At 37.7% G+C, this 25,984-nt stretch overlaps 1 protein-coding gene across 14 annotated transcripts in view; it reads left to right on the forward strand.

Moving 5' to 3' along the window:
* NBEA (neurobeachin) overlaps positions 1-25,984 on the forward strand; it is a 471,232-nt gene that overhangs the window by 405,313 nt on the left and 39,935 nt on the right. For all 14 annotated transcript variants that reach the window (XM_033085485.1, XM_033085506.1, XM_033085530.1 and 11 more), the window contains 2 exons: positions 9,684-9,836; positions 19,973-20,140. In XM_033085485.1, coding sequence (XP_032941376.1) covers positions 9,684-9,836; positions 19,973-20,140 — 321 coding nt within the window. The remainder of the gene's footprint in view (positions 1-9,683; positions 9,837-19,972; positions 20,141-25,984) is intronic.

Consider the following 25,984-nt stretch of genomic DNA (forward strand, 5'->3'; position numbering starts at 1 on the left):
GCAAAACAAATAGAAAGCATTCATAAATCATCTAACAAGAAAAAAATCTGTAGAAATTAGGGGAGATTTAATACCAGTATTCAATGTACTGCACCACCAAAATAATTTATTGTATGTTAATACAGAGCTTCAATAGCCTAAACAAAATACGTCAATGCACTTCTATTTTGTCTTCAGTTTAAGAAGGAAACTTTAAGATCAACAGGATGGCACAAAGCTTATCATGATACCAAAGGTTTATCCTTAGGTTGTAACAACTAGAATATCTCATGGCTGTCCACCTGAAATAGCCTGTTTAGACATTATTCAGAGCTATTATGTTCTCAGAGAACATACGTTGTTTTTTTCCTTTTCCTTGTCCAGTTTTTAGTATGAATTCTTGATGGATAAAGCAAATTCTTAGTGCTTTCTTTGCTGGAAAGCATCAAATGTAAGATATACCTAAACTGGAGTTGGCCACAAGAGGAAAAAATGTGTTTTAGGAGCTGGATACAGGTAGACACATAATGCTATGAAATATGCAAACATATGAAGGAGAGAATTATTTGTCAAGGAACAAAGAGGTGAAACTCAGAGGAAAAGGATCAGAGTGGAAAAATGCGTATTTAAGCAAGACAGTATGAAAAGTTAGGGTGAAGTGAGCATTCTCTGAGTTTGAATATCCCCACAAAGGGAAGTAGCGAACTCCTTATTTGTAAATTTTTTTTTTTTTTTTTCCCCCAAAGAAGACTGGCAAAGTACTGGCAAGGCCCTTTGATTTGCAGAGTCTGTGTTTCTTAGTGATCAATCAAGAATGAGTATAGCAGCTAATTGTTGCTGTTGTTTGCTGCTTAAGATCTTAATGAACTTCATTTCTCAACGCCATTACATCAGGGCCAACTTTTCCCTGAGGCTTTGAAGTTCATTCTGCAAAATGATAGGGAAATGAGCTATTATTAATACTACAAATAGCTCATTTTTCCAGATTAGCCTTGCAATGCTTTCAAACATTTTATTCAAGTTTTCAGGGACTTGAAAAGCAGTGAGGTTTGGGGAACTGCTAAGAAACCCCCTCAAAATTTCTGCCCATTTTTGTCACTCTCCTAAGAGCAGCATCCACTGTCTTGCACAACAGAAAAGCTTCAGCTCTGAGAGTGTGAATCATTCAAAAACCAGCAATCAGCTGTCTGGCAACTTCTAGTATTTATCCAGCAGTCCTGTTAGAAAGGAGAGAGTGTGCAAAAGAGAAGATGTGTACACGTTGTGTATGAGTAGAGAATCTGAAGGCGTACTCTTTGTTGAAGTTTCCTATATACTTGCATAGCTTCTTCTGGCTCCACATGTAGCTATACATGGGGGAAGGGACTTGGCAGTGTGGATTTCCTTGTGATATACATGCTGTAAGTTCTTTTCCCATCCTAAAGAATTTTTTTTAATCTTTATAGTAAGTATTTAGTGCATGGAATACAGGCTATCCATCAAAGTAGCAAACTTTGAAAACTGTTAAGACTAGCAAGTGTTCATTATTCATGTATTCCTTAACATATATTTGAAATTCATCTGAGCTACTTTAAGTACATTTATCTCTGATCTTACTAATCTCACTAATTATTGTGGCACAGGTTATGAAATAATTTTAAAACAGTGTGTGTAATGAATTATTCTGACATTTTTCATTGCTATGTGTTGTACGATGGCCACAATTTTTGCTCTCAAGTACTGTATTAAACAATTATATGAATTGCCTTTATTCTTTATTAACAAGGTCTAATTAAAAAAATAGGAAAGTAAAATCTGGAGGGTTTTTTGCATCAGTTACTATTTAAGAAAGAGGACTATGAAGTACATTATTTTCAAGTGCTTCAGTAAGTGCTGAAGCAATTCAATTTTAACTAATGAAGTGAGATTTTTAAGTACTGCAGCCACTTTCCACAACTGTTCTTTTACAACCTCAATGTTGTCCAAAAAAAAATACAGTAATTTCACGAATACAAGCCGCACCAATTTGACCAAAATTTTGGTGGAAACCCGGAAGTGCGGCTAATATTCCGGGGCGGCTAATCTATTAACAAAATTCTAAAAGCTGCCAACACGGAAGTGAGAGCCCGCGGCAGCCCCAAGCCAAGCTGGAGCCCGGCCGGCCCCGGCAGAGGTGGGAAAGCCTGGCAGAGGCGGGGCCAGCAGTGTCGGGGGCGGGCGGCAGAGCCTGAGCCAGCAGGGCGGGGGAGCCCGGGAGAACTGGGGCTAGCAATGCAGGGGAGCATGGCAGAAGCAGGAAGGCCGGCGGGTGGGGCTACCTGGCAGCGGGGGAAGCCCAGCATAATCGGGGCCAGCAGCATGGGGGAGCCCGGCGGTGCGGGGGCCTGCAGTGCCGGCCAGGGCGAGGAAACGCGGCGGCGGTGCAGACGGGACGGGGCGGCCGGCGAGCCTGGTGGCGGCGGCGGCAGCCCTGCCGGCGGGGCGAGCGAAAGCGCCGCCGCTCGCGAAAGCGCCGCTCGCGAAAGCGCCGCCGCTCGCCGCGAACCGCGAGCCGCGAAAGCGCCGCTGCGAGCCGCGAGCCGCGAAAGCGCCGCCGCGAGCCGCGAGCCGCGAAAGCGCCGCCGCGAGCCGCGAGCCGCGAAAGCGCCGCCGCGAGCCGCGAGCCGCGAGCCGCGAACGGCGAGCCGCGAACGGCGAGCCGCGAACGGCGAGCCGCGAACCGCGAGCCGCGAACCGCGAGCCGCGAGCCGCGAGCCGCGAGCCGCGAACCGCGAGCCGCGAACCGCGAGCCGCGAACCGCGAGCCGCGAAAGCGCCGCCGCGAGCCGCGAACCGCGAGCCGCGAAAGCGCCGCCGCGAGCCGCGAACCGCGAGCCGCGAAAGCGCCGCCGCGAACCGCGAGCCGCGAGCCGCGAGCCGCGAGCCGCGAGCCGCGAGCCGCGAGCCGCGAGCCGCGAGCCGCGAACCGCGAGCCGCGAACCGCGAGCCGCGAACCGCGAGCCGCGAAAGCGCCGCGGGGCGGGCGCGGCGCTCGCGAGGCGCGGCGCGGGGCGAGCGAAAGCGGCAGCGGGGCGGTGCTGACGGGAGAGGGGGGCCAGCGAGCCCGGCGGCGGCGGCAGCACCACCCGGCCAGCCCCGCCGAGCCGTGGCGCTGAGCTGGGCCACCCGGCCCCGTCGGCAACCATGAGCGGGCCGAGCCTGCCTGGCCCCGCCCCGAGCCAGTAAAGCCCGCTATGCCGCGATCCTCTTACTAATTGGCCAATTTGTGAAAGCTGCGCACGGATTCTCGCGACGAACGAAAGTGCGGCTAATATTCGGGGTGCGGCTCATCTATTGACAAAGACAGCAACATTGTCGAGGCACCGGGGGTGCGACTTATAATCCGTGCGGCTTGTATTCGTGAAACTACTGTACATCCAAACCACTTTCACAGAATTCTGCATTAAAATTTAAAAACCAAATATCTAAAATTTTCAAAAGAATGTGTCTCTCTTTAGGAAACTACATTTCTGTGGGTCCAGCTCCTTTCTTCCCATGCTTGTGTCCTCCCTGGCATTCCCTCTCTGTTTCTCCCTCTCTTTTCCCTCCTTCCTTCTCCCCTTTGAATATGTGTAGTCTCTTCTGGAGCTGAATTATTTCACACTGAGCTAATGAAAATAGAGCTGTGGCAGTAGTTTGATCAGCCTGAAAACAAGCTGGAATTCTGGCACCTCAAATTGTGGCAGAAAGTAGACCACCTTTGAAAAATGTAGTGTATGATAGATTATTGCTCGACAAAGGATTAAAGATTTACTTAGACCATTTTGTTCCTTACTCTCAGGTTGTTTTGATTCATTTTCAAGAAACTCATTCACCTACAGTGGATGAAATGGAATTAATACAGTATGTGCTGTGTTAGAGTGGTAACACACAAGGGAGAACCTGGATAACACAGTTTATTTTATTGTGTCTGCCTTTATCAACCTCGACCTTCTCTTGAGATAATCAGTACAAGCTGGAGGAAGAATGAGCGTTCACGGAGTGACCTTTGAGGAAGCAAGTCACCCGGAAATGACCATAACTTGGCCAGTCAGCTTGCACATTTTTTTCCTTTCTAACTCCCCTCCCCACCCCCCCTCCAGTTTTTGGTAACATTGACTTCCCCAGAACCTCCTGTTCAGACACTAATCTTTCCTAATACCTCTCAAACTCGTTATATTACTTTTTGAATAGTCTGTTTAGAAGTTAGAAAGGTAGCTCTGACAAAATGTCAGTAAAGTGGCTTAGTGTGAAATGGAGGAACTCATGACTGACTCATTGACCCAGTACTAGACTCTTGTGGAATTAATGGATGCCAGGGGATCAGCCTTTTGGGAGAAAAAGAAAGAAAGAAGAAGAAATGGAAGCTTTAAAACCTTGAAGTGAATTATACTAGAGAAGTGAAAACGTCTGGGTTGAATTTGATTTCATTGGGAGGCCGTAAAATGGTATACCCTTAGCAAAACATATTAAACAGAAATGTCAGATTTGATGCAAGTGGTGTACAATTATAGCAGTGTTAATAGCAGTCCTCTATCACCTGAAGACGTATTTTTAAAGTTTAATTTCTCAGTAGTTTGGATTTGTCACAGGCTTGTAAATTAGAAAATGCATTTGGGGGATGTTTTCTTATATGAAGACACAAGGCATATAATACTGTTAACTATACCTTGGGGTTTTAGTATAGCTATTAAAATAAACTAGAGATTGCATTTACAGACAAGAAATGTCTGTTATAATATTAATTTTACTTTTTTTTTTTTTTTAAATACACCCTTCAGTAGCTTTACTGCATTGTTCTTCATATGAGAAGAGCCAAGCTGGCTGGGCAGTTTGAAAGGCAGCTGACTATTAAATGATAGAAAGCTAACTTGTCTTATTAGAACTGTGAATGAAAGGGGAGTAGAGGAGGTTACCAGCTGGTGAAATGTCAAGGACACCTAGACAGAAATTACTGCAAATAAATTTAGATCACTAAAATCCCTATTTTTTATTAACTCTTTGAACTCTAGATATTTCTTGTGGTAAGAAATTACCCATGACAGGTAATGTATTCAGAAAGATTCCTTTAGAACCTTCGATGTGTTTTGGCAAGTGCAATGAAACCAATAATATTTACTGAATTGTGTCAGTTGATGCAAAATTATAGGTCAACTGAGTTGAATACAATAAGATATGCATTTAAAATACTTAACTCATATGTGAATATTTTAAAAATGCCAGACTTTTAAAAGAACATTGGTACTGTGTGTTTTCTTTCTTTGCATTCCCTCATTTTATGCCTGCTAAATGATGTAACTTGTAGGGAAGCTGTTTTATGAGCTTGTTTGTTTGTTTTGATATTTTACTTCAAGTCTTGATTTGCACTGGTTAACAAAATGTGTGTATTGTAGAAAATAAATATTTTGAGATTTGTATTTCATGAACATTTGTAGCTTGAAACCTAAATTCCTCAAAGTCACATTAACTTCAAACTAGCGTTTCTTTGCACAGATCTGGCTTTGCATTTACCTTTTGCCACTACTGCCACTGAAGGGCAATAGGAGTTTTAAGAAACCTCTTATCAACTATTTTGTCTGTCAAGCAGAAAGTAGATTGGGAGACAGAAGGTCCTCTGCATTCTATCCCTTGACATAAATACTATCTCTGAGATACATTTTTCCCTTGCTAATTTTTGAGTCTCCTTGTCCCTATCTTCAGGGTGAATTTAACAGTGAAACTTCTGAAGTATGAAACTGGTGATTTGTAAAAAGCTGTGTTGGATGACAAATTACACTCTGCTCTGAAATGAATGAAAAATAGCAGATGCTGTCAGAAAAGTATGCGATCTCCATTTCCAATGTAAAGATTACAAAGGTTGACAAAAACATTTATTTTGGCTTCTGTGTGATGAACATGTGACAAAATATGATATGGCCAAAGTATATAGAGAAGTAAATTAAGTTATGGATTGTTTAGCAATAATTCTGCAAGCTGATTTGGGGAAGGTTAGAGGAATATTTTGCATTTCTGTAACAAAAACAATGGAGTGATACATCATTGTCCTTAATTTAGACTTTTAGGAGCTTGAAGGCTGTAAATCTGGTAAATAATGCTTTTCAAATATGTAATAAACAATGCAAAGAGAAAACAGTAATTTATTCTCTGTATCTGAGATGGATTGATAGCTAGGATAAGGGGAAATTGACTTAGATTGTATAATGAAGGATTCAGACCAGTTGTTAGGTAAAACTTTTCCAACTGAAGAACGCTGAGACCAGTTGATGGAGGAATTCTGGAACTGCTCTCACTCAAAATCTGGGACAGCAGGGTAGACAGACACCTTGCAGGATAGCTGTCATACCTGAATCTCATCTGGAATGGAGGAATGGACATGGTCACCTCTCTAAATATCACCCTGAAACAGCTATTTATTTGAGGTATCTGTTTCCTCTCCATAACAGAAAAAGCACCAAAAGAGCATTTCTCTCTAGTCATAATCTTTACTAGAATATGAACTAGCACATACCCATTTGTGAAACAAAGAAAATCCAAACTCTGGCTGAGAAAAATGTTAATAGGTTTTGAAAATTACTCTAGCCCTTGCTAGTGTTATCTTTTCCTGCATTCTTTTATGTATTCTTGCAACTTTCAGTGGCTTCTTAGCTAACATTATTCTCTCTGGGCCCCAGTTGTCATCTTGTCGTCTCCTCTGAGGTTCACTCCTGTTTGCTCCTTCCTTTTCCCAGAGACCTTCTGGGCTCCATCCTTGCTGCCGCACTGTCCTTGCTAATCCTTCCTCTCTCTGCCTCTCCCAGTTTATACTTCTCTTAGTGAAAATGTTCAGGGGCACTGGGGAGAATATTTGCTCTTCCATCCCCAGCCACTGCCTGCCAGTGGCATGAGATAGAAGAGACAGTTTCTTCAATTTCTCACAACACACATAAGAATATGTAACAGTGCACACATAAGAACAAAATTTCTATCATGCATCTCTAGCTTGGCTCTATTTCCTATGCTTCTAAGTAGCTAAATACATGAATCTTAAGTTTATACATATGGGGTGCCACAGGCTTTCCTACTGGGCCTGTATTTTAGTATATATTAATTAATCCTCTAGAAATGAGAAGGGGATATATATTTCTGAACTATTAAGTGTTGTGGTTTTTTACTCTAAATAGTGGAGACAGCAAAATTACAAGAGGAGTATCAAATGCTATGAAAGAAAATGGAATGGTTAATACAAATTATGGGAAATATGTAAGTATCTGGGAAAGGTCACATGCGACATGGCTCACATTTCAAGAAAAGGTTCAATTCATGCTAAATAGTACTTAAATAAGCAACATAATTGTAGGCTGCACTAAAATAACATTGAAGAGAATGCTGAGACTATAACACAGTGGGTTAGTTAATATTTTTTAAATACTATGTTTAGTTTGGTTTTTTTTTACTTTGACTGAAAAAAAACCCAGAACAACCTACCATGAGATGTGTAACTGAAACTATTAGGATTCTAGGGAGAGTGTTATTTGAAGAGGATTTAGAAGTCTGCCACTGGTTAATTTCCAGAGCACAGGAATAAGACAGTTCAAGCTAAACATACACAACACAATAAATCTTAAAAAGAAAGTTAATCACATAGTTTTGTTTATTCTATTTCTATTTATGTTTTCTGCTATACCAGACAAGGGAACATTAAATTACCCTGAAAGCAAAAAGCAACAAAGATAAACTTACTAAATAGAAATACCATTAAAAATTCTCAGTGATTTAAATCCCTTTGTTTCAATATACCCTTACAGCCAAAAGGTTAGTAGAATTCAGTTAAACACTAGATGTGTCTCTATGTGGCATAAATCTTTCAGGTATGTTAGATGTAAAAGTCCACAGTTACATGCTATGACATTTGAAACTGAAAAAGGAAATTCAACAAATAACTTTAATGGAATCAAAGGGCTTGGTTGCTGTAACATTGCAGGTTAATATGCCACCACATTTAATAAAAATTCATAGTAATCGAAACCAGTGGTATGTGCTTCAAGGCTTTTATACAAAGTACAAACAAACTTTGCTAACTTTTTCCTTAATAAATTCTATTTCATTTGAATATTGACTTTAAGATTAACTCTGACTTTTTGATATTTCTGAGGTCCTTGTGAATTTTTCCACCTTTTAAGGCAATGCTCTTTGTTAGTGATTTGTGTGGTAGCATATGTTGGGTTGTGAGCTCTGACTTGTTGAAGTCCTAAAAGATTTCTGTGTACTTTTCTCCAACTGCGAGGATAGTTCATTCTTCTTTGGGCTCCATTAGAGAAAACCAGAGGAACCTGAGATTTAGTGAATCATGTTTTGGGGGAAGGGGAGAAGATTGCTTTTAGAAATTATCTGAATAAATTAGAGGTGTATATAATAAAATTTAATATAGGCATTAATTGAATATTTTTCTTTTAACATTATAGGATATTCATGATTTCTCTTATTTTGGCTTTGCTCTAGCTTTTGTATTAGGTACTGCATCTAATAATTTAATTTTTTTTCCAATCTGGAATTGCAGCTTGTTTCATAATGCGTTATTCAGGTTCAGGCGTGTCTCACTTAATGTTTTGTACTAGTTAGATACTGATTGGATTTGCATTTTGGTCTTTTCTATATTAGCTTGCTATGATGTAAAGAAGTAATTAAATTGCCTTCCTAAACATACTTAAAATTGCAATGAATACACTTTTTTTAAAAACTTAAATTTAACTGCTCTATTCTCTATGGAGTTGCAGATCAGATTTAATTAGATAAGTTTGTGTCTGCAGTGGGTTTTTTGTTGGCTTCGCATGTTGGCAGCCTTTGAAGGGACCACAAAGAGACTTCAGGTGCTGTGTCATCAGTTTTGATCATTTACACAACAGAATGCCACAATGCTTTTAACAATGCAATTTTGTGAATTTAATCCATATCTGGATATTAGAGAAGAGATAGTGGGCATTAAAGCTTTTTTGTTTCTATTGTAGTTCAATAATTAATCTTAAAATAACAGGAACAAATTGAAATATTTATTATGTCAATATGGATTCCTTTTTAGAGATCCTAGAAACTGTAAAAAACTTCACATCCTAAGTTACCTATAATTTATTATATGTTGCAGTTATTATCTTTCACATTTTTAGTATCATTTATATCTGTTTGAAGGACATTTTTTGTACTGATATTTTTCCCTCTGTGTATTCTTGAATTTTTCTTACAGTAGAAAAAGTTCATTTGCCATGTATTATTTTTCATCATATAGGTAATCAACTTAACACCTTTTCTTATGCTATTAAAGAATTAAAGAAAGTAAGATCAACACACTGTTATATCTGTAAATTTTTCCCCTTTACATATTTTTGTTGAATAATAATTAAAAAACCCAATATATTTTCATATTGAAGGGTTAGCGTGAATTTTCTTGTACCTGTTATTCTGAAGAGGTCTCCTTTACTCGTATACACTACTTTGTCTAAAGTTGTGCTTTCCATAAAAACAGGTATGGGAAAAACAAAGTCTGAGTGTTTCATTATGCAGAATATGACTTTAAGTCAAAGAAAGTGGGTTATAAAATTTCTTAAAAAAAGGTGCAGAGAGACGTAAAAACCCCAGGAATGCTTTAATATTCAGTACAAGAGATCTTGATTCTGGGAGCACCATTTAACATCTCTGTTAAATGCAAAGTCTCATTGTGTGTTTTCTCCCTGCTAGGAGTTAATTCCAGAATTTTACTACCTACCCGAGATGTTTGTCAACAGTAATGGCTACAATCTTGGAATCAGGGAAGATGAAATTGTTGTGAATGATGTTGATCTCCCTCCATGGGCCAAGAAACCTGAAGACTTTGTCCGTATCAACAGGATGGTAAGTTGTACTTTAATTTTGTCTATGGAATCCCATATTTTAGCAAGCTAACTTAATTCTATAAAATAAGAAAGTGAAGGAGAATTTGCATTCTGTCTTGCTTGACAGAACCCTTTATTTTATAGTAGATATTGCTTCCAGGTGCCCAAATTATGGAAAGTTAAATTCAGTTATTTACTCTCTCATGAAAAAGCATCAGATGTGCATACAATACAAGATAGTGTGAAAAATTTATGTCTTTTCCTCCTCACCATCTTCTACATTAAAAAGTATAGACAAAAATATTATAAATGCTGATGTCTTGCAAGTCATCTTGTAGTTATTATTCACCTGTAAACATGCACTTCCTGTTCATCAGAGATGAACTGGAAGTGTAGAAATGTGAACATAAGCAAACAATGGCAGTCTTTGAAGAAATTCTGCAGAAGAACTGCTGTGATGTAAATCATCATGAGACCTCCAGAATTTAAGCAGAAAGAACATTTCTGGTATATATTTTTTGTTTAATTTTGATAGACAATTATTTTATTATTGGTATAGTTGATACATGTGTATGCTTTTAGTATATATTTTTGCAAGGAACAGCAAGGTATATTCAGATGCTTTGGCCAGCAATACTTCAGTTTATGGTTTTGTTCTGGAAATAGTTCTACCTTAAAATGCATATTACTTGTCCTTCTTTTAGAGTTGGGACTGTGATTTCAGTAAGCTGTGGTTTCCATATGGTTGCAGAACTGTTCGGTTTATGCATTATTCCCAATAGTGCTGTGGTGGTAGCACTGCAAATATAGCTGTGTTGATTTGTTGGGGTTTTTTTCCTGATCAGTTTGGTAATTGAATTTTAAGAACTGTCTATATAAAGAAAATTGTTCTTTGGGAGTTGATAGATAAAAAATAACTTAATGAAGTTCAAAAGAGTAGAAGAATATTATAAAAACAAATCTATTCCTAGATGTAGATGATTTAGAAGTGTCCTCCATTTAGAAGAATAAGTAGTTTGACATATGCACAACAGTCTCCTAAGGAAGTGACGGCAACCTCATTACTTGAGACACATGAAATGTACTACACAAACCAGGAGAAATGTATTCTGTCATTGACAGGAAGAAGCTGAACGACATTTCTTAGCTGATTTCTCCTATATAGCATATTGGAAAATTCTTTTTAAAAACGAAGTAATTGTCACAGCTGATGAAAATTAATTCAGATGCAATTTTACTAGAAAAGGAGATGTACTGGAAGGATCACTGGAGTCCATTAGAATTCTCAAGTGTGGGATGTGCAGTTGCAGGTTGGTATCTCTGGAGTGCCCGTGTTGCTGCACAGAGCCCTTTTTTGGGTTGTGGTTGTGGCTAAATCCAGACTGAGCCCAGGCATAAGCACACTAAAGTTGACTTAGAGATTTAGTTGTGACGTCTAAAGGAGCAGTAGTGTGATTCCTTGGTGAAAATGGAGATGCAAGCTGCCACCTATTGGGGGATATAATGAGAGATGCATTTTAAGGACTCCCATTCTTAAATTTCATAAAGAATCTTCCTTTTATCTTAAATTGCATTTTATTAATATTTTCTTTCCACACTGTTGGAATTCTTGCTAGGAGGATAAAAGGCACTATGTGATGAGAGATCACCTGAAAAAAAGCTTAAACTTTAGTTTATTTAATTTCTCTTGTGCAATTCCTGCTTTTTAGAAAGTAGCATAGAAGCTCTCCACATAAAAGTTTTGTGCTGTTGAAGAAAACAGCTGCTTACACAAATTTAGAATAGATCATTTAGGCCTCCTCAGAGCTTCAGGACTTGACAGTGAGGTAATGACTTATTCCACATGTGTGTAAGTATGCTCAGACTGCCAGGAGACAGACAAACTGATATGAAGACTTGAGCTGTATCATAATTACAGACTTCAAATAATAGAATAATTCTAAAATCACAAATTATCACCCATATTTATCAGACCCTTCCTCTGCTGTTTGCCAGTCCTTTTTTTCACAGATGTGAGCATAATGCCATTCGTGTACAGTTTTGCCAGGAGGCAGTTGCTGCATGGACTTTTTTCACCCCATCATCTACTTTTAGCAAGAGCATGATCAGTAGTTAAAATTCATCTCTGCACAGATACATGCTATCTTCAAATGAGCAGTCAGGAAGCTTGCAAATGATCATGAAGTTAGGAACTGCCTACAAAACAGGAGAAAGAGGCATAGATTTACTTGAATTAGATGCAGAAAATAGACTGAAAATCACCTTGGGAGGAAAGAATTGGAGATAATAAGAAGTCTGGAAACAAAAACAGTACCAAAAATACAGCAGTAGCAAAGTAGGGGTGACAATGAACAGCAATTAGATGAGATAAAACTCTGTAATTCTATATCCTCCAGAAATAACTGTATTTTGATGCCATCTATGGAGAATCATTACATCATGGAGGATGTAAACAGTTGTACCTAGCTATGGTCCTTTTGAGACTGCACCTGGAATATTGAATTCATTTCTGGATGACTAGAAAACAGGAGCATTCACGTTTGGATGGAGTTCAGAGGATAAAAGCAAAGTGAATAACTTTGGGAGTTGAAAGAGCATGATATATACATAGTATTTTACAAAGCTTATTATGAAGAGCAAGTAGCTAAAGAAGGATAATCCTTTTCATGAAAATGCAGATAGTATGTGTAGTAAGAAGTAATGGAATTATGTTTTGAAAATGTAATAATTTGAATGTGTAAGAATTTTTCAGAAAAACTTCCTCATGTAGGGTGTTATTAACATACAAAGCAAACTGCCAGTACCCTGTCTTTTTGGTCACTAGAATGAGACTGGTCAAAGGAGCAAATACAAAAGGGATTGGAAAGTTTGACATTCCCTACCTAATGTCTGATTCCATTATTTGAACTGGCCAGCAGATGTATTATTCAGTTAGGTCATTCCCAGGCCAGGCTTTGGCTTGTATACAAGAATTTATCTTCAGGAAAAAAAAAAAATTAGACTGGGTGTGATGCTGACATGTAAAACACAGCAAGCTTGTGCAAGCCTGGAATTTCTACGGCAACTTAGCAAAGCAAGTAGAGAATATGTTTACAGAAAACTAAGGAATATTTCAAGTAAGGGGTATCTTTATACCTTATCTAATAAAATCAGCAGCAGTCATTTCATTTCAGTGGGGAAAATCCTGTGCTGTAGTGCATAATCTACAGTGGGATCTTTTTTTTTCCTAGCTGATGCTGTTTTCTTCTGTTCATTTTTGGAGGGGTTTTTTTGTGCTTTCTGCAAGCATATCTTATGTGTAAATTTATGTGGGAGTAAATACAAATCCTTATATACTACTTGCACATTTATGAATGTAAGCATTTTCTTTAAATAACAGCAAGAATTCCATCATTTCATCCTGATACTTACCAAAGAAAACAGGACAGCCTAGGAAACAGTGTCATAAATCAGCATAATTTAACCAATTGGTTAACAAACTTTACTAAAATTCTGTGCAAATGAATAAATAGGGGTTTTGTATTGTATCATTTAAATGTTCAGCTGGTTGTTTTATACTTCAAACTAAACATGGAAGTGGAAGTGGAAAAGGTATTCCATCAAAAGAGATTCGTTTAAACTTGTGAAAATTACACTTATCATAAAGACTGGAAAAACAGCATCTTCAGCATTTGATGTATACATCAGGGGTTGTTGTAGCAGTTTTATTTATCCATACAAAGCTAGACTGATTACTTTGGAGTTACTCATGAAACATTAATAAAGCACTATGTTCAATGCTAACACGATTATGGTCTGACCTCAGCAATGGTACAAAGGACAGAGGCAGAAAGTGTCCCTGATAACATTACCCTAATGCTGGGCTCATCAATCATAATCTCCCAGTTTACCAGGGAAAAAAAATATCCACACATAAAACCTTCCACAGATGTGCATCTGTAGTCCTACTCAGCCTCTCAGTCCCCACAGACTCAGAGCAGTCCAAGAGCCAGAAATAGAACAGACTCAGTCAGTAAGTCAAGCATGTTAAATCAAGGCAGGGAACACCACTGTGAAACACTGAAGCACAGCTTTTATAATAAGCATTCTTTAGTTTTGAAACAAAAGATGCAAGATCGTGTAATTCAAAGTTAATTATAATGATATTTTAATTATAGTTTATGCACATATTAAATTACAAATTGCAGTGCTGAGTAAAATGTATTCACTATAAATTATATTTTTGAGAGACTAAATGATGTCTTGTTTTTGTTATACATATTTCGTTCCTATTACATAACTGTTACTAAGATTGAATTTTCTTTCTGTCTCTGAAATGATTTATTTGCACTCTGCTGCTGCCAAGTGCATTTTTGTACCGTTCCCTGGCTATTCAGAAGCATGCATAGTATTTCATAATTAAAAAGCTTTTTGAATAGTCATTAGAAATATTTAGTATGAAATCTCTGTGCCATGAGAATCTGGAAGATCTTTTCCTCATCACCATTTAACAGCAGTTGACATTTCTTTTCTACCAGATAAGAAGTAGATAAGACTTGATATTACTTCTTCAAAAGCAGCTTTGATTTTATTTTATGTATTGCCAAGGTTATGCAAATAAAATTTATTCAGGCTAAAGGGGTTTCAATCTGTTTCAGATTTTTGAATAACATTTAGCAGTGATTTTTTTTAACTTACTGTACTGCTGAAGAATCTTATTTATATCATGAAGACACTTACATAAAGGATCAGTTTGTCTGCAGACATCCCTGAATAACCCAAATCTGTATAATGTACTTCTGTGTCACTTCTATTAAAGTAATACTTTGCTTAAAAAATCATAACTAATCTCAGATAGCAGTATTGCCTGAAATACTTTATGAGGCAAGTCAAAGATTTCACTTTGAAAGTCAGTGCAAGGAATGGAAACTGAGGAAGAGGAGCATGAGGGGAGAGGAGAGAAACCCAGTTCACAGGCTGAAAGGGCTGATGATCTGGTTTTGTGCAAATCTGTAAAAGCAAGCTGTCTCGGAATAATTATAAGAAAATATCTTTAAATATATTACAGTTAATTTAATAGCAAGATGGAAAGCTTTCTGGAGAGACAGACAGAATGTTTATATGGAGGACAAGGCAGCAAGGCAGGAATTGCAGAAAGAGAAGGTGCAACCATGGTCCAGACAACTGGCAGCATCAGAGATTTCCTCTTCTCTGTTGACAAAAAATACCTGGATAGCATATTTTATAAATCCAGAACTTCTGATATTTTACACAGCACATAGTCTGTATTGCCATAAAAAGCGCTGCCTCCTGCTGACGTGCCTGTGAAAAATACTTTTAACATCAAATTACAATGAGCATATGAGAAAGTGTGCAGCATTCATAAAGGTCAGAAAAGAGCTATAATAAGAAGTAATTTGGTTTATAATAACTTTGTTTAGTTTTAACATCAACTTACTAGTACCTCTTTCTATTTTACAACTGCTACAGATCAAATTTTCAGCCTGCGGAATGTATGTGCATATAGTTGCCTGCAAACATGCAAACTCCACAAAATATGCATACACTCGGTATATAATAATGCTTGCAATTTACCTATTAGCAATAAATATCACTCCACTGGAAGCAATAATATGGTAATCACCTTCCTTAAAACAAAACCCATGAAAAAAATTTGACTGGAATGTTGCTATCTGAAAATGAAACCCCAATAACAGTTCAAACAAGTTCATTTTGGGAGTGCTCTAATAAAACTCTGTTTTGTGTACATTTTAATTATGATAGATAACAAAGTGGATGTTGGTTCATTTCTGTTCAACCTTAAGAATCTTGAAAAACCATATTATAATTATATAAATATTACATAACTGTATAAGTAATATTTATTAAAGGTTTCTGTAGTTCATATTAAAAAATGCTCATAAAATTTAAGCCCTCAAAATAATTTAAATCCAAAGTGCTGATTTCTATGGCCATCACCAGCCTATTTTAAGGATATTATTTTTCTCTATGTTTTTCCTACTGTACCTACAAATTATGTTTTATACAGAAAATTCTCTCACCCTATTCCCTACTGAGCACTGCATATTCTTGAGAAACCAAACGATGTACCTTTGACAGTGAACAGCTCATAAATTTTCAGGAGGCACTTACATGGAGGGGGAGTAGCCTGTGCATTAGAGCAAATTAGGGAGAGGATTCTGCAAGTATTGCATGAGTAGTGTTGCAGAAGTACTTGGAAGAAACACCAGCAAACCAGGTCAGACCTGATGCAAGAAGCTTTCCCCTGACTAAAATAAATCCAGATTATAAATCCAGATTATAAAACCTTGATCCAGTGAGGGTGAGGTGGGACTCTGTATCATTTTGGTGGCCCTTTCCTGAGGGCACCTGTCCTGTTTTTAGGCCTGGTGCCATACCCCACAGGACGCCCCAGCTGGGAGGCTGTGAATATCACACAGCACCCGTTTCATCCTGCAGCTGGAGGCTGTGCTGTGCTAAGGCCCATGAAGAGCCATTCTTCTTCACAGCTCTTGTTCCTCTCTTCACCTCCTACTCTGATCCTTTCCCTAGATTCTGCACCATACCAGTGTTACACCACATAGCTTCCACTCTTCTGAAATACATAGTTCAAAATAATTATATTCCCTTGCTATACATTTCCTCAAAGTTTCTTCAAGAAACTAAGGTTCTCCCTCAAGGAATTAAGGAGCATTATACCAGTAAACATAGTACAATAAATATGTTTAAATAATTGGAGAAAACTACATGATATGCAGCTGTTAAAATGTAGCCCATTTAATAAGTTATTAAATAACTATTAATCCATGTGAAATAGAAGTTCTTCAAACCTGCCAGGGTCATTAAGACCTTCTTTAAAATTAAAAGCTACTGAGTAAGGGCTGGTCACGCAAGTGGAAAATGCCTCAGGGAAATATAAGATATGTATTCAACTCTCTTAATTCTTCTAACTTGAAAGGTCAAAGAAAGTGCAAGCCCCCTCATGAGCAGGATTGACAAGCTGGTAACAATGGACAAGGTACTCAAAGGTACTTCTTACCTTAGTCTTCAATGGCAACCTCTCTTCCCACACCTCTCAAGTGATTGGACTGCAAAATGGGCACTCAGGGAGCAAAGTCCCTCCCACTTTGTGTCCACCTGAGGAACCTGAACATGCATCTATGGCACCTCACGAACTGCATTCCAGAGTCCTGAGGGAATCAGCTGATCTAGTTGTCAAGCCACTTTCCATGAAATGTCATGGCAGGCAGGAGAAGTCCTTGATGATTGGGAAAAGGACAACATGCCTCCCATTTTTAATAAGAGTAGAAAGGAGGACCCTGGGAACTGCTGTCCACTTCACCTCTATGCCTGGGTAGAAATGGAACAGATCCTCCTAGAAGCTGTGCCAAGGCACATGGCAGGAGGGTAGGGAAGTGATTTGAGACAGGCCAACACAGCTTCCCTAAGGGAAAGTCCTTCCTGACCAACCAAGTGACCTTCCATGATGGAGGCACTCACCTGCATCAGTGGACAAGGGAAGGGTGTTGTCTGACTAGGTTTGTGTAAGGCTTTTGACATGGTCCATTGCATCCTCTAAACTGGTGAGAGATGGATTTGATGGGTGGACTAAGTGGTTAAGGAATTGATTGGACAGTTGCATCAGCTCAGTGTCCACATAGACATCAGTGACAAGTGGTGGTCTTCGCTGGGGCCAGTACCATTTAATATCTTCAGGAATGACATAGACAGAAGGATTGAGTGCACCCTCAGCAAATTTGCAGATGGTACCAAGCTGAGTGGTGTGGTTGACACATCTGAAGGCTGGGTTATTGTCCAGAGGGACCAGAACAAGTATGAGATGCAGCCCATGGGAATCTCATGAGGTTCAACAAGACCAAGTACAAGGTGCTGCACTTGGGTCAGAGCAACCCCCAGTACCCGCAGAGGCTGAGGGATGAACAGATGGAGAGCAGCCCTGCCAAGAAGGACTTGGGGGTGCTGGTGGATGAGAGAATGGACATGAGCCAATAGCCTGCCTGCAGGTTGAAAGGCCAACCTCATCCTGGGCTGCACGAAAAGCAGCATGAGCAGCAGATCCAGGGAAGTGTTTCTGCCCTTCTACTCTGCTCTGGAGACACCCCACCTACATCCAGCTCTGGGATCATGGACCTGTTAGAGTGGGTCCGCAGGAGAGTCACAAAGATGGCTAGGGTATGGATTATCCTTCCTGTGAAGAGCTGGGGTTGTTCAGCCTTGACAAGAGAAGGCTCCAGGGAGACCTTATTGTGACCTTTCAGTACTTAAAGGGACCTATGAGAAAGATGGAGACAGACTTTTTAGCAGAACTTCTTGAGATATGGCAGTGGTAATGGCCTTAAATGAAAAGAAAATAGATCACACAAGATATAAGGAAAAAAAAATTTATAGTCAGGATGGTGAAACACTGGAAGAAGTTGCCCAGAGATGTGCTGAATGCCTCATCTCTGGGAACATTCAAGGTCAGACAGGACAAGGTTCTGAGAAACCTGAAGTTGTTGAAGATGCCCCTGTTCATTGCATTGGGATTGGACTAAATGACCTTTTAAGGTCATCCCTTCCAATGCAAACTGTCCAATGGTTCCACGTTTTTGTGATTCTAACACCATAGAGGGGATGTTAGATGAGGAAAGTGTGAAATATGCTCATTTAAACCAAAGATCAATTTTTTTTCAAATGTACTGTCTGACCTTTGAGTAATCAAAAGTTCTGCTTATTTCCTGAAATGCTCTTAATGTTCTATAAGTAAAAATGCTAATTTTGACCAAGGAAATGCCTAATAATTTTTTTGTTAATTACATGTTAATAAATAAATAATATATACAGATCCAAAGAAACTTTAAATATGCAAAGTTCAGATGCTGAAGAGAATTCTTAGGTGGATTGCTGTAAAATGATTTGAGGTGGATGCTCGAAAGATAACTTACTTTAAATTCCAAATTCTTAAAAAGCTTTTTTACATACAAAAAGGACATTAAAAAGTGAGCATTTAAAAGTAAGGAAATGCTTTATTGTTTGTTGCTGTGGCATACTTAATTTTATCCTTGCGTGCTAGCATCCTGTACTCTGAGGTCCTATGGAAAAGATTATATGGAATGATGCAGTTGCTGACTGCATCATTTACATGCACAGTACAATATAATTAAGGATATGGTATTTTTAAATTGTTTGTTGGGAGGCATGCTTTGAAGCTAAATAGTATTAGTTTAATAGTATGTCGTATTAAGCAATGTTAATGCTATTTTAATAATATTGCATTATGTATATGATGGCTTCTGATTTGGAAAAGGAAACAACAAAATTTTGTATGGTTGTCTGCAACATTTCTTTATAGCTTTGTATGGTATGCTGAACTTAAGCCCTTGAAAACTGAGCTGTGTGTTTGCTCCTAAGCCTGAACTTCCTCATCCATTTTTATCAGAGATAATAGTCACAGGTTTTGACAAAAGGGTCCAGTTTTCCACCAAAGCACAGAGAGTTCCTCTTCCATGAGGAAGGAGCATTACAGGGGAAATCTCTGCGGAATGGTTGCATGATGATCCAGGCATGGTTTGCCTTGTCTGAGGCTATTTCTGCTTGTGGGGTGGGGAGGAGGGGGCTGTGGCCAGTAAGCAGTGCCTGATGATTAGCAGCCTCCTTTTGATGTAAATTAACAAAATTACTAATCTTTTCCCAAAGTTTATCAGCTTGTGAAATCTGAAATTTCCTCAGGAAGACATGAAAGTCTTCCTAGCTGGGAAGTGCTTACTGGCTCTGTGATAAAAGCAATGGAGGAATTTCCATTTTAGATTTAAGACTAATTATAACTAGTTTGAGTTGGGAGACTGCTTTTTTGAATGTTCTTTCCCATTTCCATCTTTTTGGGGTTTTTTTTGACAAATTACCTAACCTACTTGAAAAGCTCAGAAATTTTTAAAATACTCGCAGCTAGGAGAAACCCAGTATCTGAGAAGAAAATTATCATGGTATAAAGGTGAAGGAAAAAGAGAATATCTGTTTACTGCTTCTCTCAACAGAATAAGTTAAATTTTTTAATGTTTGAAAGGTTTCAAATATATCAAATAAGCCTGAAGAGAAAATGTAATGATGTCCACTATGTTTTCTCAGTTACTTCCTAATCCTGAATTTCACTTGCAGGCCTTGGAAAGCGAGTTTGTATCATGTCAACTTCATCAGTGGATTGACCTTATATTTGGCTACAAGCAACGAGGACCAGAAGCCGTGCGTGCACTCAATGTTTTCCACTACCTTACATATGAAGGCTCTGTGAACCTGGACAGTATCACTGATCCTGTCCTCAGGGAGGTAGGTGCTTACTGTCATTTCATACTAAAATCTGCTGTCATCTCACAAGAAATGGTGCTTTTTCCATCTTTCACTGCTGGATGAAATGGATGTTTGACTTGATTCAGATCAAGTGATTTCAGAAGCAAGTATGAATAAACTAGCAATAAAACAAATGAACCTAATAGATTTAATATTCATTTATGGTGTAGGATATTATAATGCAATGTATATTCTTTAATATAGTGTCTGCTATGTTTTATAATTTACTTGTGTTAAGTTCATTTAGTAAACTGAAAAACTAGAAAAAACCTGCATCATAGTCATAGAGGAAAAAAGTCTAACATGATGGTTAGAAGATGGTGATGGTGGTGAGAATGTGTCTGAAAACAATATATTTTCTAGAGGGACTGTTTCAAATATTTAAATTACTTTTAATCACATAAAGTGTAATAAAACTGTTACCAAAATAGAAAATATTTTCTATAAATTGTGCATTCAAGTACTTATGTTTATGTATATGTATGAATGAGATGTATATACCCATTTGCAAATATATACAAGTGTTTTAAATTAATCAGTAAATTTGAAAAAAAAATTGTTCTAGATATCCTGATACGTTTCCTTCCAGTGACTTTCCTTCCAGTATTTGTTTTCACTAAGACTAATAATTTCAAAGATGGTTTTCTAGTGCCTATTAATTTACATTATGATTTTCTAGTACTATTCATTTGTTGGCTAAAACAACTGAAATTTGGTGAAAAGTGTGAAGAAGCAACAGCTGCTAGATGAGTACTGCTGTGATGAAGCCCTACACACAATCTTCCATTCCCCCAGATAGCTACCATCTGCTGTATGCAAAACAGTAATAATGTACATTGCCAAGTAATGGGGTTTTGCTTGTTTGTTTGTTTGTTTCCAATCTTGGTGACAGAAATCTACAGATTTCAGAAAGAAGTAGATTCTAGAAAACATTCATTCAGCTAACTACTGAGTTTTGTCATGGTTTTTTGGTATTTTTAAGCAGTGCGTTACTGCATTCTGTTACAGTTGGTGATATTTTTGGAGCAGAACTAAAAAACCATTCAGACCCCAGGCTTCCTAGAGCTGGATATTCACTGCATGGACTGCAAAACTTAGATTTTTTAAACAGTTAATATTTGCTTAGTTTCAAGACTGACCAGAATTGCTTTGATTCCCCCTGCCTCAAATATTTAATGTCGACATTTACATTAGTTTTCTGGATTTAAAACTCTGAACATGAGAAGAGTAATGCTTTTCTAGAGATAAGAAGAAGCAATGCTTTTTAAAGTATAAAGCAGGTGTCAAGCGCCATGAATACAAGGGATTTGCATGGCTTAGGGTCCTGATCTGCATGGGCAGATGCCTATGTCTTGACTTTTAGGGTCTACTCCCACAGGGCAGCTTGTAGGATTGAGGTCTGTCTGTCTGTCTGTCTGTCTGTGCACCTTGTCTAACATCTTGTGACATGATGAGACTCTTCACCTCTCCTGGGGCTCTACGTGCATGCATAACTGATCATCAGATATTTAAGAAAATTCGTGGATATGTTTTTGTTCACTCACTTGTACATCTAACCCATGCCCTTTAAGTCAATAACATATAAACCTCTTAGGTAATTTACACCCCTCTAAATTTCTAAAAGCACAACTTAATCATCATTGCAACAAGTTAGATTTATGCATAAAAGTCATTGTTAGCAATGAGAAAGCAAAATGACCAGAAAAAATAATTCCTCCTTATTTTTGTTATGCATAGATAATGAAGTTGTATACATACATTTAAAAATAGTATGCTTTTTCCTCCAAGAGATCTCAGGATTGTTGATTTTTTGTTTTCTCATAAGAAAGTTTAAAAAATACTTTTAATTAATTTTTAATCAGAATTTACAGTACATGTTTAAATATGGATAGATTTAGACCTGCTTTCTGTTTTCCTGGGCTCTGTTTATGAAACTAGCAGATATTTTCTGGTCAATAATAAAGCATTTGACATCTTGCTGATATAGAAGACCATGTACCTGATGGTCATGTTTCTGTTATGAGTACATATGATGCAGTCTTTGGGGTTTTTTTGTTGTTGTTTGATTTGTGCTTGTTTGAGTTATTTTGGCTTTTGGTAAATATTCCAGAAAATAAAATTAAAAGTAAAAAATTATTTTAAAAGCCTCTGAAGACCCCTTGTAAATACAGAAATTAAGGATTAGAAAACTAGCACCTTTAAAATTACAGCAAAAATTGTTTATCATATTTTACAGTGGCAAGTGGTGGTATCTGGCATTTTAATTTAGAAACACTGTAATTTAGAATTAATTACCTTGAATTAATAACCCTGCAGTTATCTCAAAATCTGTCATTATCCAAATGCTTTTGATGCTTTTTTTATAAATAAAGTAAAATATTGTGGTCCTGCATCACAGAAGATGGTGAATGTTCTCAATAGTGGCTGTAAAATAAGGCAATCAATACGACCTTATTGGCAGCAGCCATTATCAGCCCAGTGGGCTCAAGTATGGCAGTGACTGTGGCCATAACTAATTTCATATTGAACTGAGTCCCAGCTGAATCTGTCCAGTGAAATAAGTCTCCAAATAAAAAATACCCTCCCATTTATGTCTGAACTGATTGAAAGATGTAATTTAAAAAAGTGGAGCCCTGTGATCTTTTTATACCTTGACCCTTCCATTTTCACCCTTTGCTTGGGCACCTCACTTAACCACTAAAAAATATGTTCTTAGCTTTCTGTGAAGAATATTAAAGTCACTTCTGTAGTCATCTATCTACAAAAAGTATTCAACAGTGGAACAAGTGATGCCTGCCATTCCTTACATCTTTCTCATATACTTTGGGAGCTCTCCAAGAAATCTCTACTATTTAACACTGGGAAAATGGCCATCCTGTGTTATTGTTCTTTGCAGATCTATTTAATAGCAGATTTTCCACCTGACTTTCTTTCTTAATTTTCCATATAGAAAATTCCTACTGATTCAAACCGTAATACTGGGCTAGCATTAAGTTTTAGGTTACTTCAGTCTATGAAATCACATACATCTGCCCCTGTAATACCTCTCTGGCAACTTAAGATCTGCACTGGATAGGTAAAATAAACTGATTTCATTTCAACATACTCAATTTGATTTTTCAAACAACTTTTTGATTTCTGATACCACAAAAAATAATAGGTTACAATAATTTACAAGTTGTTGCAAAGGCAACAGGCAAGTCCTGATATACATGCCCCATGGAATAAAAATACAGAATTTAATTCCATGGTTTCAATCTTTTGTTATTAGAAATTGGTAAATTCTCCAGTTCTATCAGTTGAAATACTCTTTTAGTCACACATTACAAAACGATTTTCATATTGTAATGAGGATGAAAAAATTGTGTAAAAAAAAAAAAAAAACATTTTCCAGGCCCAAAATCCTTCCTTTATTTTTCTTTTTTTTCCTCCCACTTCAACCTTTCTTAAAGTAAAAACAGTGAGGTGGAAGCTAAAACTTGAACAGCTTAAGGATATTGATTCATTCTTACTTGACAGGTGGAATAATGGTTGCAGCACTAACCACAGCAATTACAGCATTAAAATGTCAAGAAATTAGAGGTCAGAATAACAGATAATTTTCTTCCTTTTGTCAGATTAAAAATTGACATTCTTTGACAGCACAGGATTTCTGGCTGAGAAAATTATGACAGCTTAACTCATCTTGTACTTGTAAGGCAGTAATTGATAATGAACTTTACCATGACAGTCTTCTCCTGTGGAGAAACATGACAGAACATCCCTGGTACAAAGCCTGTATCTCTTTTTAATATGTAAACAGTAGTTATATTGGACATTAGATGTTATTTGGAATTGTCTTTACTGTTAGTTTACATCATAATCCAAATCCTTTTCCACTAGACAGACTTGGCTGACTTCAGGGGATTGATGCTGAGAATGCTAATATACAAAGAACAATACAGGAAATATGGTTTATTTATACTGCCTTGATGTTATGGGTGCACTGCTGTTACTGGTCCACTTCTTTGGTCAAATACATTTCTTCCCCTGGTTTCTCCCAGAATATCTGTAGATTTTAGGAACCCCTTTCATCCCCAGCCACCTGAAAATGGGAGCACTCAAAAATCCATTGAATTGTGCTTTTTTCAAGTTAGGAACTTGTATAACACGAAGTGTTGTGTCTGAAAGGAAACAACACAGCCATACTGGTCATTAAAAAATGCAATAGATGAGACAAAATTATTTTTATTTATTACTACCTTAATTAAATACCTTGTAGATGAAACACATAATAATTAAGGGCAGCTTAGTGCATAAAAGGCTAATGTACTACTGAAAGCACATCTACTTGCAGAAAAGTACTATTTAGGGGTTTTTGATTATTGTGTTGGTTTTTTTTTAAAACATAGCCAGATGTCTGTTTATTTCTTTTTTAATACTTTCACCTTGTTTGCGATTCGAAATATTTTGAAAAGTCATTTAATCTTTTGGTTTGCTCTGGACTTAAGGCTAGCTTTGTATCATCCTTGTGTCGAGCTGCAAATCCAACTTAGCAGTGCAGTACAATGACTTCCCTGTGACTGCTACATTTTCACCATATTCTTGCATCTTCCCAGTCCAGCAGGAATTATTGCAAGGATGTAGTAAAGCAAGGCAGTGTGAACCTAGAGGGCTCAGATATTTTTCCTGGGCACCTGTCAAGATACCTGAGCATACTTGCAACTCACACAGCAAATTGAAAAATGATTAAAATTGCTAGTGTTTGACAGGCAGTTGCTGTGCCCATAAACTAATCCTAGTAGGACAGTTTTTCTGGCAGCTAACAGAGCATATGGCCTATGCAATATTTATTTCTTTGGTGATGACTTGATATTTAGCATATTTAAATAATTTGAAAAGTCATAATGATGTGGTAGTCTTGCAGTGCTTTTCAACTACCCTCATTTCTGGGTAATATTTTTCCTCTTATATTTTCTTATGTTATCTCTTTCTTTGATCTGACAGGAATAACAAAGCATCCCTCTGGATCTGCTATAGTGAAATATGCCCACAGGAAGCAGAGTAGATCACATCAGTTTTCACTTCTTTTTTTTTTTTTTCTCCTTTCTTTTTTTCCCCCTCCTCGCTGAAACACTTTTTGCTACTACAGAGGGCTGACATGATAGGGCTGTCAAGACTCAGCAAGATAGATATATCTTTAACAAAGGGAGCTGGAGTGCTAGCCCTTCCCTGGTGACTGAACCTGGCAAATTTATGAGGAAAAAATTAACACTCTATTCTAATAGCACTATATAACACTTTCAAGGTAGCTCCAGCCCTTGCAACCAAGTGCTTGTTTTTCCTTTCTCTCAGAGGTATTCTTATTTATTCTGATTTAATTTTTAACTTGTTAAGATCTTTTTCTTCTAGGAGCTCTTTCTTTGATGTGACAAGAATATCAAAACCACCCCTATGGATCTGCTTGATTGAATTGTATCCTCAGCACTGGCCACTTACATGTTCACTTGTATTTAATTGCCTTCATACAAGGGATGGTCTTTGCTTCCTTTCTAGGAGCAGTCCTGTTTAAGCATGAATATGGACAGTGGTGAAATTAGTTGGAAGCTGCATGTAGTATCAATATCTCCTATTTTCAAAGTTCAGTTAAGGAATTCAAGCTGTCATCAAAGTAGAACTTATTTTCCTGTATGCTAAGGACTCTGTTCTTCTCTACAAAATGTGCATTGCATTTTATTGATTTTTATCAAGAAATCTACTTCTTTTTCTTTCCCAAATAGTGTTTCTCCTAGACATATAGAACAAGGATTTCTTTTCCAAAGTCATACAGGTTTGAGGGAAAAA

This window comes from Catharus ustulatus, chromosome 2 (genome assembly GCF_009819885.2).
Source record: "Catharus ustulatus isolate bCatUst1 chromosome 2, bCatUst1.pri.v2, whole genome shotgun sequence".
Lineage (NCBI taxonomy): Eukaryota > Metazoa > Chordata > Aves > Passeriformes > Turdidae > Catharus > Catharus ustulatus.